The sequence below is a fragment of the Chiloscyllium plagiosum genome, chromosome 21, assembly GCF_004010195.1.
Source record: "Chiloscyllium plagiosum isolate BGI_BamShark_2017 chromosome 21, ASM401019v2, whole genome shotgun sequence".
In the NCBI taxonomy this organism is placed as follows: Eukaryota; Metazoa; Chordata; class Chondrichthyes; order Orectolobiformes; family Hemiscylliidae; genus Chiloscyllium; species Chiloscyllium plagiosum.
The window spans coordinates 50,161,705-50,175,802 of record NC_057730.1 but is presented as its reverse complement, the minus strand read 5'-3'; the positions used below and the strand labels follow the sequence as shown (position 1 = coordinate 50,175,802).

Below are 14,098 nucleotides of genomic sequence, written 5' to 3'. Positions count from 1 at the left end.
CATTGCCTCCCCACGAGGCTGACAATTTATAATGAGTCTTCCATTCTCATACTCACCACCAGCTTGTTGTACTTCAGTTGAATACCACTGACGTAGTCCTGTTGAAAATGGAAATGATGTTATAGAGAGGTGAGAGTACTTTCCCGGAGAGGATTAGACTAGATTCCTTACAGTATAGAAACAGGCCATTTGGCCCAACAAGTCCGCACCGACCCTCTGAAGAGTAACTCACCCAGACCCATTCCCTACCCTACACTTACCCCGGACTAATGCACCTAACACTATGGGCAATTTAGCATGGCCAATTCACCTGACCTGCATATCTTTTGGATTGTGGGAGGAAACCGGAGCACCCGGAGGAAACCCACGCAGACACGGGGGGAATGTGCAATTTGATAATATATTATTTCCCCAATAAAAGCTGGAGGAGAGGAGGGGTTCTCGTGTGGGTGATGACTCAAATTGATGGGAGAGAAATGTACCTGAGTCTTTGACAATACGAGAACAAAGCTCTCACATGTGACCACCAGCTGAATGCTGAAGTGATACAACTTTCACTGCAAGGAACCCTCAGAGTCAACCTCAAGTATCAACTAGGTTTCTCCGAGATACACCCTAGCCAGCTGTGTTTCCAATATATTTTTTGTTTTTATTATGCGCTCCAGGGGAATGCATTTCACTGATTTATGACCCTCTATGAGCAGTAAATTCTCCTCATCTTTGTCTGGTTTATATCCACGAATTCTAAAACTATGACCACTCATTCGAGATTGCCCTACAGGAGTTAAAATCCTAGTTTATTGAGCCCTTTTGTTTTAATTTTCAATTTTACGTACAGCGGTTTTACATTGCACTACAAAACATTCCTGAGGTATCACTCTTGATGAATGTAATTGCAGGATCAGATTGTTCCATTTCAGTAGCAACAAATTGATTTGGTATCTGGTTTTGGGATAGGGGTATGGCCTACAAAGCCAGCCTTATTATCTGTCCCTAACTGTCCCACAGCACGTGGCAATGTGCCATGTAAAACCAAATAATTTGCCACATCACTTCACAGCGCACATCTTCTCTTGAACAGTGCCAATAGGGTTTTTGGCACATTCTGGAAGGTTTATGGTCAGTCTGGTTGAGATTAGTAATCTACTCCAGATCCACGTGTTCAGTCTGGTTGAGATTAACATTTTATTCTAGATTTATTAATTGATTTTTGCCTTTAGTTTTCTTAGAACTAAGAGCAGGAGTAGGCAATTCAGTTCCTCGCTCCTCCTCCTCCATTCATTACCATCATGGCTGATCTCATCTCTGCCTCAAAACCATTTTCCTGCTCGCTCTTCATAATTCTTCAATCCATTACTCATTTAAAACGGTTCCTTCTCCTCCTTAGATTTATTCAATATTCACCACACTCCAGGGAATGCATTTCACAGATTCATGACCCTCTGTGAGCAGTAAATTCTCCTCATCTCTGTCTGGTTTATATCCTCTAATCCTAAAACTATGACCACGCTTTCGAGATTTCCCTACGGGAGTTAAAATCCTCTCTATGCCTACTTTGTCAATCTCCTTTAATGGCGTTTATACCTCAATTAGATCTCCTCTTATCCTTCTAAACTAGACTCAGTGTAAGCCTATAATGCTAATCTCTCCTCAAAAGAAAAACACATTGTAGGATTTGAACTCATGTCATTGGAGCATGCATCCAAGCCTCTGGGTTACTAGTCCACCCTAAGCTTCCATCAATTTATGGCAACATTCACATAAATATTTATTCTCCATATAATCGGTATTGTCTTTAATGACATTCAGGAAGATTTCCCCTTCTCCAGTACAGTTGCATTTCCCACCTGCTGACCACTTGGCTTTACCTGGTCTTCATGCTTCTTGATGTGATCTCCGATTGTTTCCACCTCTTTAGTGAAGAGCTTATGTTGCTCCAGCTGCTGATCAACAAATGGCAGCTCATTGCCAAAGCCTTGGTTATTCAGTTCTGCCTAAAAAGGGGTGAAATGGATAGAGCAGGAATCAAAAACTTATTCGATACAGAAAGATGGCTCCATGACGCTAGGCAAAAGGCACGATGGATGGATTGCAAATCTAACCAATTTGGATGAGTGCTAATAAATATTTAATGGAATGATTCCCTTCTGTTGTCTGCTTCTATGAATAAGTACCTTATACTGAAAGTAAGTGTCCAGGTGTACCACGTGTGTGTGCGCGTGTGCATGCGCGTGCACGTGTGTATTTGTGTTTCAAAGTTTACATGGAGTTCATTACATCCATTACACACTACATTAGTGGTCCACATGTGAACAGGGGAATGACAGGGTCACTATCCCATCCGAGGGTCAATGAACTGACTCGCACAAACACAAACACCATATATGTTTGCATTCTTGAGAGTGAAATTAGTTTTGTTCAAAAGGACTGCCACCAGGAAAGTGATCACTAGAATGCCGAGAGTGAGACAGTGAGAAAGGCAGCCACTGGGGTAAATTGGGCAACTCCCATTTGTGCACCACCGCGGAGGTACAGGGACCCTGCTGGAGGGAATCCAAGGGAATGAATTCAGAAATCAACATTCCTTTCCCTGTTACATGCTTTCACACATACAAAACCTCCAGGATGGACACTACTGCCAACATCCATTCTGTGTACATAATACACTTCCCAATTTACACTGCAACAGTACAGAATGGGAGGCTATTAACCTTCGTCCCACCATCACCACCTCTCTTCAACTACAACCTTATAGCTGTCACATCACACAGAGCACAGGACACGAGAAGTCAGGACCAATTTTAATGTGGTCTGTGTGACAGTGTGTGAGTGTGACAGTGTGTGAGTGTGACAGTGTGTGAGTGTGACAGTGTGTGAGACTGTGAGTGTGAGACTGTGGTGGTGGCTGGGGCTGAAAGGATCATGTAAGGTGTTGCTCTCTTAAACCCTGTTCCAAGTGCATCATCAGCACAACTGGTTCTCTCTGTGTCCCCCAAACACATTGGCACTGGTGGCAGCTATATTCCAAAATACGTACAGATACACCAACAAGGATGAGGAGGTTCGAAAATTCTCCTGCCACTGTAGGAAGCCTACCTAATGCCCAATAGAGGGAGGTGCACAGACAGCATTAGATTCCTGGAGATTCTGCAAACCGTGTTTGCCCCGTTCTGTGCAGTAACAAGTTACTCCCAGCATTTCTGAAAGCAACTGCTAAGATGAAGCTTTAACTAGAGGGCGTGTTGAGATGTTTGAAAGATGTTTTGTGTCTACCTGTTTCTCATCGATCATTTTGGACCAGTCAATAGTAGGAATTCCATCTGTCCGGGTCAAGTTGTAAACCTTCTCATGTTCCGCTCGCAGCTTGAGTACTCTTTGTTTCAACTGTTTGATGCTGAAAGGAAACCACTCTGTTTACTGTCAGAGTATGAGGCACCACTACCCAAGTTCGTCTCTCACTCTCTTTTATTACCTCAGCGTAAGAGTGTAATAGCTTGGGGCAGTAGGCCAGTCAGCCCCTCCAGCCTGCTAGCCATTCAATACAATCATCTCAGCCTCGACTCCACTCTCCTGCCTGAATCCCTCAACAATTGAAGCTATTTAGGGAAGATATGTTGTAGCTGCCCTCGTAACCTGATGACTTAGTATGCCATGGTTATGTGGACCGCAAATGATTGGATTTTATCATTGCTGGGAGTTGTGAGACATCTAGGCGAAAGAGGTGAAATTCAGGCTGGCCTCCTGTTCCTTTGACAAATTCTATCATTTGTAATCCAGGATTCTGGTTCATCATGGGTTCCTGGTCGTCATGGAGACACACCCCTGCAGGAATTGCACCCCCACCACTTTTGTCCTCCACTCCCCCAGCATTTTCTTTCTTTCAGGAGAAATATATACCACCAGGAAATCAGGAGCAACTTCATTTCATGCAGTGGTTTGGGTGAACAGCATTGAGATGCTTTTTTCTTTATTCTTCAATGGGATGTGACGTGTTGCTAGGGAGGACAACATCTGTGCCCATAGCCAATGGGGCAGGTGATATCCCAGTGGCATTATCGCAGGACTCTTAATCCAGGTAAAGTTCTCGGGATACGGGTTCAAATCCCACAATGGCAGAGGGTGGAATTTGAATTCAATAAAAACATGGAAAAAGTGATGACTGTGAATCCATTGTTGCTTGTATGGGAGGGGGAAAACCCATCTGGTTCTTTAATGCTCTTGAGGGAAGGAAGTTGCCATCCTTAACTGGTTTGGCCCACATGTGACTCCAGACCCACAGCAATGGGGTTGACTCTTAACTGCCCTCAATGATGGCTCACCATGAATGAACAAAAAAAAAGTTGGTCATCTCAGAGGGCAGTTAAGAGGCAACCACATTTCTATGGGTCTGAAGACCAGGTAAGGATGGCAGATTCCTTTCCTTAATGAACAAGATGGGTTTTTATGATCGACAATAGTTTTGTAATAACCATTACTGATTAACAGTAGTGACACTACTGATTAGCACCAGTAATTTCAGGTTTATGAACTGAATGTGAATCTACCATGGTGGGATTTGAACAGATAACTGGATTAATAATCCAGTGACAGTACTGCTACATCACTGGAAAGGCTAGGTAAGAGGATGAGTGTGAAAGAAATAGGAAGAGATAGAACAAGAGGAAACAGACTGGGAGCAGTTTCATGTGGAGCCTAAATGCTATCAGGGGACTTTTGGGCAGAATGGCCCATTTTGGTGCTTTATCTAAGGATTATATCGGTCTTGGTTGGGGGGGGGGGGGCGGGGGGGACAAAAGAGAGTACAATACAGATGTACAGGAACAATAGCTGGACTTCAGGCGATGGGGAGAGCTTATACAAATTAGGTCTGTGTTGAGGCTTAGGGGGTGATCTGGTCAAACTCTAAGATATTAACAGGAAAAGCCCAGGGTAGATGAAGATAAACCATTTCCACCGTTTGGGGATTCTCAAACTAGGGGCAATAGCTTGGGAATTGGGAGAGACCGTTCAGGAGAGATGTTAGAAAGGATGTCGACACACAAAGGGTCTTGATGTTTGGAACTTTCTTCAGTAAATGGCAATGGCTGCTGGATCAGTTGTTAATTTTAAATCTGAGAGAAATCATTTTTGTGAAGCAAAGGTATTAAGGGATATGGGCCAAAGGCAGGTATATGGAGTTTGGACACATATCCGCCATGATCTCATTGAACAGCAGAACAGCCTCAATGGGCTGAATGGCCTACTCCTGTTCCTGTGTAATTTGTAAAATTTAAATTCTCCATAATTGACATGATCGAAGTAACAATGGCCGACATTCAATTATCTTGTATTTGCAGGGTCTATCCACTTGTATTTAACTCAAATTACCGGAACAGAAATAAAAATGGATTGACTTACTCTTCCACAATCATGTCAGACTGAGGATGTTTCTCAGCACTGGCTGTCTGAGCATCTTTCTGAAGTTCCACTAGTTTGTCCTCTGAATTATCCATCAACTTGGTGGTTTCCTCCTGGAATATGAACTCTTTCCCCTCCTCTATCCTCCTGATATCCTAGAAAGGAGAGTCAGCTGTTAATTCTATTCAAGACAAGACTTTGAACACTTGAAAATTCTCTCCATCTAGAGAGAGAGAGAGGTGGGGAAATCCTTCTCTCAGTGGAATACCCTTCTCTGTGTGCAATCACGTTTTTCATGACGAAATGGCAGGTGTCATCAAAAACTTTGACACAAAAGCTCCCGCAATCATAACAAACCACATTTCAGGATCGCAGCTGTTTCTGCAATGCCACCTCAGATGATTCCAATCAGATGTGAAAACATTAAAACAAAAGCTAAATCAGATTTTTCTTCCAAGATCCTCATCAGGATTTATCTTGAGCAAAGATTACTTTGTATAAATTTAAAATGCTTTGTTTTACTTTAACAGAGGAAGGTCCCTACACCAGTGGAGCACTGGGATAAAGGGCATGAACCTTCTCAAAAGTTCTCCAGCACGAGCAGATCCACAAGCCAGTCACAGAGGTCCACTGGCACGGGTAAGAAGCTAAGGAATTAGGCTCAAGTATTCCGAGGGGTGCTAATAATTGTTGGAACACTGGTCTGCCCGGACATACCGACTCAACAGTGCTCCTATTTCCTCTTGATCTTTCCAGCTCAACTGTCCCAGAAATGCAGAGCACATCTACCTGTTGGAGAGGTGTGTCACAGCAGGGCATACAGTCAGACAGGGGCACGGTAACCTGTGGCTCAGTGGTTAGCACTGCTGCCTCACAGCGCCAGGGACCCGGGTTTGATTCCAGCCTCGGGCGACAGTCTGTGTGGAGTTTGCACATTCTCCCTGCGTCTGCGTGGGTTTCCTCCTGGTGCTCCAGTTTCCTCCCACAATCCAATGATGTACAGGTTAGAGTGACTTGGCCATGCTAAATTGCCCCGTAGTGTTTAGGGACGTGTAGGTTAGGTACATTAGTCCGGGGTAAATGGAGAGTAATGGGATAGGGGAATGGCTCTGGGTGGGTTACTCTTCAGAGAGTCGTTGTGGACTTGTTGGGCCGAAAGGCCTGTTTCCACACTGTAGGAATTCTATAATTCTGATCGGGCTTGTGCAGTAGGGGGAGCGTGGAAGGAGGGAGCATTAATATACAAGAGAGCAGAACAAACAGTGCCTTTGGGCAGGATTTCCTGACACAGACTGGTGATATCGCCTGGAATTTCCAATCACATGGAGTGGCGGAAGCATCATCAAATTATTACAGTGTAGGAGAAGGCCATTCAGCCCATGCTGTCTGTGCCAACTCTCTGAGTGAAGATCCCACTTGGTGCCATCTTCCTGCAACACTGCGTGCTCTTCTTTTACAAACAACCACGGTGCATCCCCTTGGAAAACCTCGATTGAATCTGCCCGCAGTCATGCTCTTAGGCAGTGCATTCCAAGGCCTGGCTGTTCACACGGTGTGAAAAGGGTCTTCCTCACAATACTTTTGCCTCTTTCACAAGTCGCTTTAAATCTGTCCCCTGTTGTTCTTGATCCTTCCACGCGTATTGCTGAACGTAAGGGGGAGATTGATACACACATGAAGGAATAAATGGGATGTAGGAGGGGCTGGCTTGGGAGGTGGGGGCGACGGACTCAAATGGAGTATAAATCCCAGTATAGTGCTGGACAGTGGCCTAACCAATGTCCTGTACAGCCGCAACATGACCTCCCAACTCTTGTACTCAATACTCTGACCAATAAAGGAAAGCTTACCAAATGCCTTCTTCACTATCTTATCTACCTGTGACTCCACTTTCAAGGAGCTATGAACCTGCACTCCAAGGTCTCTTTGTTCAGCAACACTCCCTAGAACCTAATTATGAGGAGCATGGATAGAATAAATAGACAAAGTCTTTTCCCTGGGGTCAGGGAGTCCAAAACTAGACGGCATAGGTTTAGGGTGAGAGGGGAAAGATATATAAGAGACCTAAGGGGCAACTTTTTCATGCAGAGGGTGGTACGTGTATGGAATGAGCTGCTAGAGGATGTGGTGAAGGCTGGTACAATTGCAACATTTAAGAGGCATTTGGATGTGTATATGAATAGGAAGGGTTTGGAGAGATATGGGCTAGGTGCTGTCAGGTGGGACTAGATTGGGTTGGGATATCTGGTTGGCATGGACGGGTTGGACCGAAGGGTCTGTTTCCATGCTGTACATCTCTATGACCTATTTCTATCCTGCAGCTTCCATGCCCTGTGTAGATCCGTTGTATCAGCCAATTGCTTGTCGCCAGTGGGCAACACAGTGGCTAGCATGGCTGCCTCACAGCGCCAGAGACCCGGGTTCAATTCCCACCTCAGGCGACTCTGTGTGGAGTTTGCACATTCTCCCCGTGGCTGCGTGGGTTTCCTCCGGGTGCTCCGGTTTCCTCCCACGATCCAAAAAAAAAAATGTGCAGGTTAGGTGAATTGGCCATGCTAAATTGCCCGTAGTGTTAGGTGAAGGGGTAAATGTAGGAGAATGGGTCTGGGTGGGTTGCGCTTCGGAGGGTCGGTGTGGACTTGTTGGGCCTGTAAGTAATCTAATCTAATCTAGTCAGTTTCCTAATTTAAGATTACAATCTTCGCCTCAATGTCCATAACTACTGTCCTGCTTGAGCAAGAAATGGTTTCAGAAACTCCAGGGAATATCAAATGCTGATGGCTGTTTTGCTTGATACGCAATGACTGGACTGAGTTGCTTTATTAGCTATGATTGTAGACTTTTTAATGAATAAAGTATATCTTTTGCAATTAAAAAAATGGAGACCCTAAGTAATCTCACGGACGCATTTTGGCACCGGGTCTACCCAGGCTTAATATGAACTCATCACTTCTGTCAGGAGATGTCTAGAGTGTTTCCAGCACTGTTTTTTATTTAGATGGCCTTAATATCCTTTGATTAAGTTAAGCCGATGTATTTTGTTTATTTGTAAGTCCCTTCTAGAAAAAAATCCATAACCCATTTAAAACCAGTGAATGAAAACTGCATTAACAACAGCATTGAAATAATTGTATGCAAATGAAAATGAATTGAGACTCGCCCAGAGATTTTGACAAATTCAATGATTGTGAAACAACTGGAACTTGTACTTCAGCTACTCCCCACAGAATCACTGAGAATAGGCTCTGAGTAACGTTAAATTAGTGCATGCATCTTAAACAGAGTACGGGTTGACTCATTCTTAAATTATTAAAATGACTAATGGTGACAAGCAATTGGCTGAAAAAGAGCTAATGCTATAAATCAATAACTCCAGTTCCCTCTGAGCACCTCTGAGTGTTAGGATTAACACAATACAGGGTGGGGTTTCACGAGGATATATCTGCAGGGAGATAATGAAAGAAAGAAATGTCAAACGCACCCACACCCATATCAACCAACACAAGACTTTAGAACAGGGTGTAACCCATTGAGAACCACTGAAATGGAGAAAACCAAATTAGTATGGACACCAGGCCATTCTTTGAGCAGTTATTAATTGAAAACTTACCTGGAGTAGGCATTCCTCCACCTTGTAGATATTCTTCTCCACATCATCTGCGTTCACTTGCAGTCGCTCGATCAGTTGTGAGAGCTTTGAAGGTACCTTCCTGTAACAGATGAAGGGAACTATTGTATTACACAGGAAACAACAGGTGTGTATACACAGTCAGTAAGTTCTCAGCTACACTGCAAGATGCTGGAACGCATTTTCTCCCCTTCACAAGATGGTGAAAGACAAGAGTTGGTGGATCCCATCAGTTGAGGATAGCTAGCACGGTATGAACTGAGATGGAAATACATCATTCTCACATCCAACTCCATTTTCTCCAGAAATGAACAACTCGTGTTTAGGAAAATGTCCTCAAGGGAGTAGTCATTGTTCCAAATTTGGGCAGGGGTCTAGAAGCAGGGTCAATGAAAGAGAGAAGGATTTGCACTAGAATAGCACTTTTCACAAACACTACGTGTCTCAGAGAGCTTTGCAGCCAGTAAATGTACTTAGGAAGTGCAGTCAGTTGCTGTTATAGTGTAGGGAATGTTGTAGCTAATTCACACATGCAAAGCTCCCACATACAACAGTGCGTCGCTGCTGCTGTTTTGTAGCTCCTCCCGTGGTACATTGTGCACATCTGTATCACCCTCAAACACTCACAGCAGCTCAATCATCACTCAAACCCAAGCAGGACAAGGAGCAATTCCAAATCCAAAACCTAAACTCGAGCAAATTTCTTTTCTGTGGGTTATTTGGGAAAGAGGGAAATATGTTCTACAACCAGAAAGTTCTGGGTATTACTTGATCGACGTGTTACGTTCTTGGGAAGAAAATGGTTATATATTCAGTCAGAAACAGGTGGAATTAGAAAAATTCACTGTCTCTTACCAGACTCCTTCTGATTGTGTGTATGCATGGTAGCCTTGAGAGGACAAAATGCAGAGTGCAATTTTCAGTAAATGTGATATACCCCGATCTACAAATTCTAACCCATTCCTGCATTTTCTCAATTTCATACAAATTATTAGCAATATTAATGCTGACCTTGTGTAGGCACTTACTGCAAGATCACTGTAGAGTAAAACAGGGAGCTCTTATCCACACTTGTGCTACTACGAATACTTGTACACTTTGTCGCCATCTCCCATAAATGTAGGGACGTATGTCAGTTTCCATGCTGTATACCTCTAAGACTATGACATGTGCATTTACCAGAAAATTTCCAGGAATCCTATATATAATCCCACTCAAAGACCGGAGTACAAAGCCAAGGCAGACACTCCACTACAGTGCTATCTTTCTCAAATGCTCCCCATCTCAGAGTGACAATAAACTATAGCCCCGTTTGCTTCCTTGGTTGGACACTTGGAACCCATGGTACCATTCCGTGGGCATTGGTGTGCTGACCAATTCTTATCCCTCAATCAAATTCACAACAATGGATTATCTGATTATTATCACACTTCTTTTTGTCTGTGGGAGCTTGCTGTGTGCAAACTGTCAGATTCCCTACTTTACGAAGTGCTTTGAAACGTCGATATAGACAGATGGGCATTAATAGACCAATGAAGTGCAATCTGTGCTGAGCACTGGAACCCACATTCTGAAGAAGTGATTCAGATTCAGGTAGATTGGTCTCTGACTAATTACCTCCCAATCCATTTTCCTGGAAGGAAAAGCAGTCCTGCATTGAAGACTGTCCAGGAAAGGTTCATACATAGAACATTACATCGGCCCTCGATGTTGCGCCAACCTGTCATACCAATCTGAAGCCCATCTAACCTACACTATTCTATGTATGTCCATATGCTTGTCCAATGACAACTTAAATGTACATAAAGTTGGCAAACCTACTACCGTTGCAGGCAAAGCATTCCATACCCTTACTACTCTCTAAGTAAAGAAAAAAATGAGTTCCTTGGTTTTGCCAGCATTGAGAGCCAGGTTGTTCTCAGCGCACCATTTTTCAAGTCTTCCACCTCCCGTCTGTAGTTTGTTCCGTTGCCATCTGAAATTCGACCAACTATGGTGGTGTAATCAGTGAACTTGTAAATGGCATTAGTCTGGTATTTGGCGACACAGTGAGTACAGTAGGGGGCTGAGTACGCACCCCTGAGGGGCTCCAGTGTTGAGTGTTAGTGAGGATGAAATATTATCCCCAGTCTTCACTGATTGTGGCCTGTGAGTCAGGTAACTGGGGATCCAGTTGCAGAGAGTGGGGCTTAGTCCGAGATCACTAAGTTTAGTAATCAGTCTCGAGGGAATAATTGTGTTGAAGGCTGAACTGTAGTCAATGAGTAGTATTCTTACATAGCTGTTCTTGGTGTCAAGATGTTCTCAGGAAGAGTGAAGGGCAAGTGATATGGCATCTGGCATGGATCTGTTGGTCCGATCGGCAAATTGGAGTGGGTCAAGAGTAGTGGGGAGCTGGAAATGTGTTGCTGGAAAAGCGCAGCAGGTCCCGAAGAAGGGCTTATGCCCGAAACGTCGATTCTTCTGTTCCCTGGATGCTGCCTGACCTGCTGCGCTTTTCCAGCAACACATTTCCAGCTCTGATCTCCAGCATCTGCAGACCTCACTTTCTCCTCAAAGAGTAGTGGGGAGGCTGGAGTTGATTAATACCAGCCTTTCAATGCACTTCATGATCACCGAAGTTAGGGCCACTGGGCGGTAGTCATTGAGACATGCTGCATGAACCTTCTCAGGCACAGGGATGGAGTTGGCCTCTTGAAACAGGCAGGGACAGTGGTCTGCTGCAGGGAGAGGTTGACATAGGTTTAAAGGAGACAGTGAGGACTGCAGATGCTGTCTGAACTAGAGATCAGAGTCAAAAGGTGTGGTGCTAAATGACCCAGCCCTTTGTAGTAAAGAATTCCCCAGATTCACTATCCTCAGAGCGGACATTCCTCCTCATCCCAGCTTTAAATTTACAATCCCTCATTCTGAGATTACGTCCCTTGGTCAGAGACTCCCTGCATGGAGAACCAGCGTCTCCACAACTATCTTATTTAGTGTTCCAAGAACTGTGTATATATGATAAGACTCCCTCTCATTCTAAATGCCGATGAGTACAGGCCCACCTTACCCAACTTTTCCACATAAGACAGTCCCTCCATATCTAGTGAATACTAGACCAGCACAGTGAGGTCTGGCCTGTCTCCAATGCTTGTATATCTTTCCTTCAATAACAGCCCCAAAGCTATTCACAATATACCAGCTGAGAGAAGGAACCATCAAATGTCCAATCTCGCCTTATGTATCCCTTTGTCACACTTTGTTCTGAATTCCAGCCTCGGGCGACTGTCCGTGTGAAGTTTGCACATTCTCCCAGTGCCTGTGTGGGTTTCCTCCAGGTGCTCCAGTTTCCTCCCACAGTCCAAAGATGTGCAGGTTAGGGTGGATTGGCCATGCTAAATTGCCCCATGGTGTGCGGGTTAGGATGGATTGGCCAAGCCATGGTGTTCAGGGGTGTGCAGGTTAGGATGAATTGGCCAAGCTAAATTGCCCCATGGTGTTCAGGTTAGGATGAATTGGCCAAGCTAAATTGCCCCATGGTGTTCAGGGGTGCGCAGGTTAGGATGGATTAGGCAGATTGAGGTTAATTATCAATATTTGCAGGGCATTGATTGGCTACTTTATCACACGTGAAAAGACACTTACTAACATCGGGTTGGTATTGAGTTAGGAGGTTCATACCTGGCATCATTCGCAAATTTATACCAAGCAAAGATTGGCTGTGGTTTCATCCCCGTACTGACTGCCTTTCAGAAGTCTCACCATAAAACTTCCTTCAATTAAAGGCGCTACTTAAATTTGGTAAGTTGTTCTTGTTCTTTTCCTGTCACAATTCTTGCTGTCACCATGCCCCCTGACCTCAACCAGAGTTACCAAATTCCATTCGTTTTTCAAACGTTACTCCTGAAACCTTTGTGCTGACAATTATCCCAATAATTCCTAACCATCAGTTGGGTTTCCACGATATGGGGGAGCCGGTGTTGGATTGGGATGGACAAAGTTAAAAATCACAACACCAGGTTATAGGCCAACAGTTTCATGATCTTAGTAAATTACTGGGGTTAGCAGGGCAGAGAGGCATTAAAGTCTAATGGAGAGGCCCAAGATTTATGAGCATTAAGCATGGAATGAGTCACACAGAGTCATACAGCACAGGAACAGGCCCATTGGTCCAACCAATCCACGCCAACCAAGTTTCCCAAACTAACCAGTCCACTTGCCTGCACTTAGCCCCTATCCATCTATAGCCCTTTATATTCATGTATCTTTCCAAAGATCTTCTAGGAGAAGGGCCTGAAGAAGGGCCTGTGCCCGAAACGTCGAATCTCCTGTTCCCTGGATGCTGCCTGACCTGCTGTGCTGTTCCAGCAATAAAGTTTCAACAAAGATCTTCTAGGGCTGCACAGTGGTTAGCACTGCTGCCTCACAGCGCCAGGAACCTGGGCTCAACTCCAGACTCGGGCAACTGTTGTGTGGAGTTTGCACATTCTCCCCATGTCTGTGTGGGTTGCCTCCAGGTGCTCTGGTTTCCTCCCACAGTCCAAAGAGGTGGATTGGCCATGCTAAATTGCCCCATAGTGTTCAGGGATGTGTAGGTTAGGTGCATTAGTTAGGGGTAAATATAGGGTAGGGGAATGGGTCTGAGTGCTTTACTCTTCGGAGGGTCGGTGTGAACTTGTTGGGCCGAAGGGCCTATTCCCAAACTGTAGGGATTCTATAAATGTTGTAACTGTACCTGCATCCACTACTTCCTCTGGCAGCTCAGTTCACACATGATCCACCCTGTGTGTGAAAGAATTTCCCCTTAGATCCCTTTTAAAGCTTTCCCCTCTCACCCTAAACCTATGCCCTCTGGTTTTGGACTCCCTCACCTCAGGAAAAAGCTATTCACCTTATTCATGGCCCCTCATGATTTTATAAACCGGATTGGATGGATTAGAATGCAAGAGGTAGTTTACACACTGAATACTGTTGAGAGGAAAGGCTGGGAAAGATCTGGCAGTAATGATGGGTTTGACACTGACTGTGCCCAGTCATGACCCAGCAGCAATGAAAGCAGACAGAAAGTGGATCCACCAGCAAATCAGTGGA

The 14,098-nt window shown here is 44.6% G+C and overlaps 1 protein-coding gene across 1 annotated transcript in view; it reads right to left on the bottom strand.

Annotated features, from left to right (window-relative positions):
• Positions 1-14,098, bottom strand: part of ppl (periplakin) — an 82,284-nt gene that overhangs the window by 43,281 nt on the left and 24,905 nt on the right. Inside the window, exons 2-6 of the mRNA XM_043712027.1 lie at positions 9,008-9,107; positions 5,398-5,552; positions 3,274-3,394; positions 1,869-1,994; positions 57-98 (exon numbers count right to left, since the gene is read on the bottom strand). Coding sequence (XP_043567962.1) covers positions 57-98; positions 1,869-1,994; positions 3,274-3,394; positions 5,398-5,552; positions 9,008-9,107 — 544 coding nt within the window. The remainder of the gene's footprint in view (positions 1-56; positions 99-1,868; positions 1,995-3,273; positions 3,395-5,397; positions 5,553-9,007; positions 9,108-14,098) is intronic.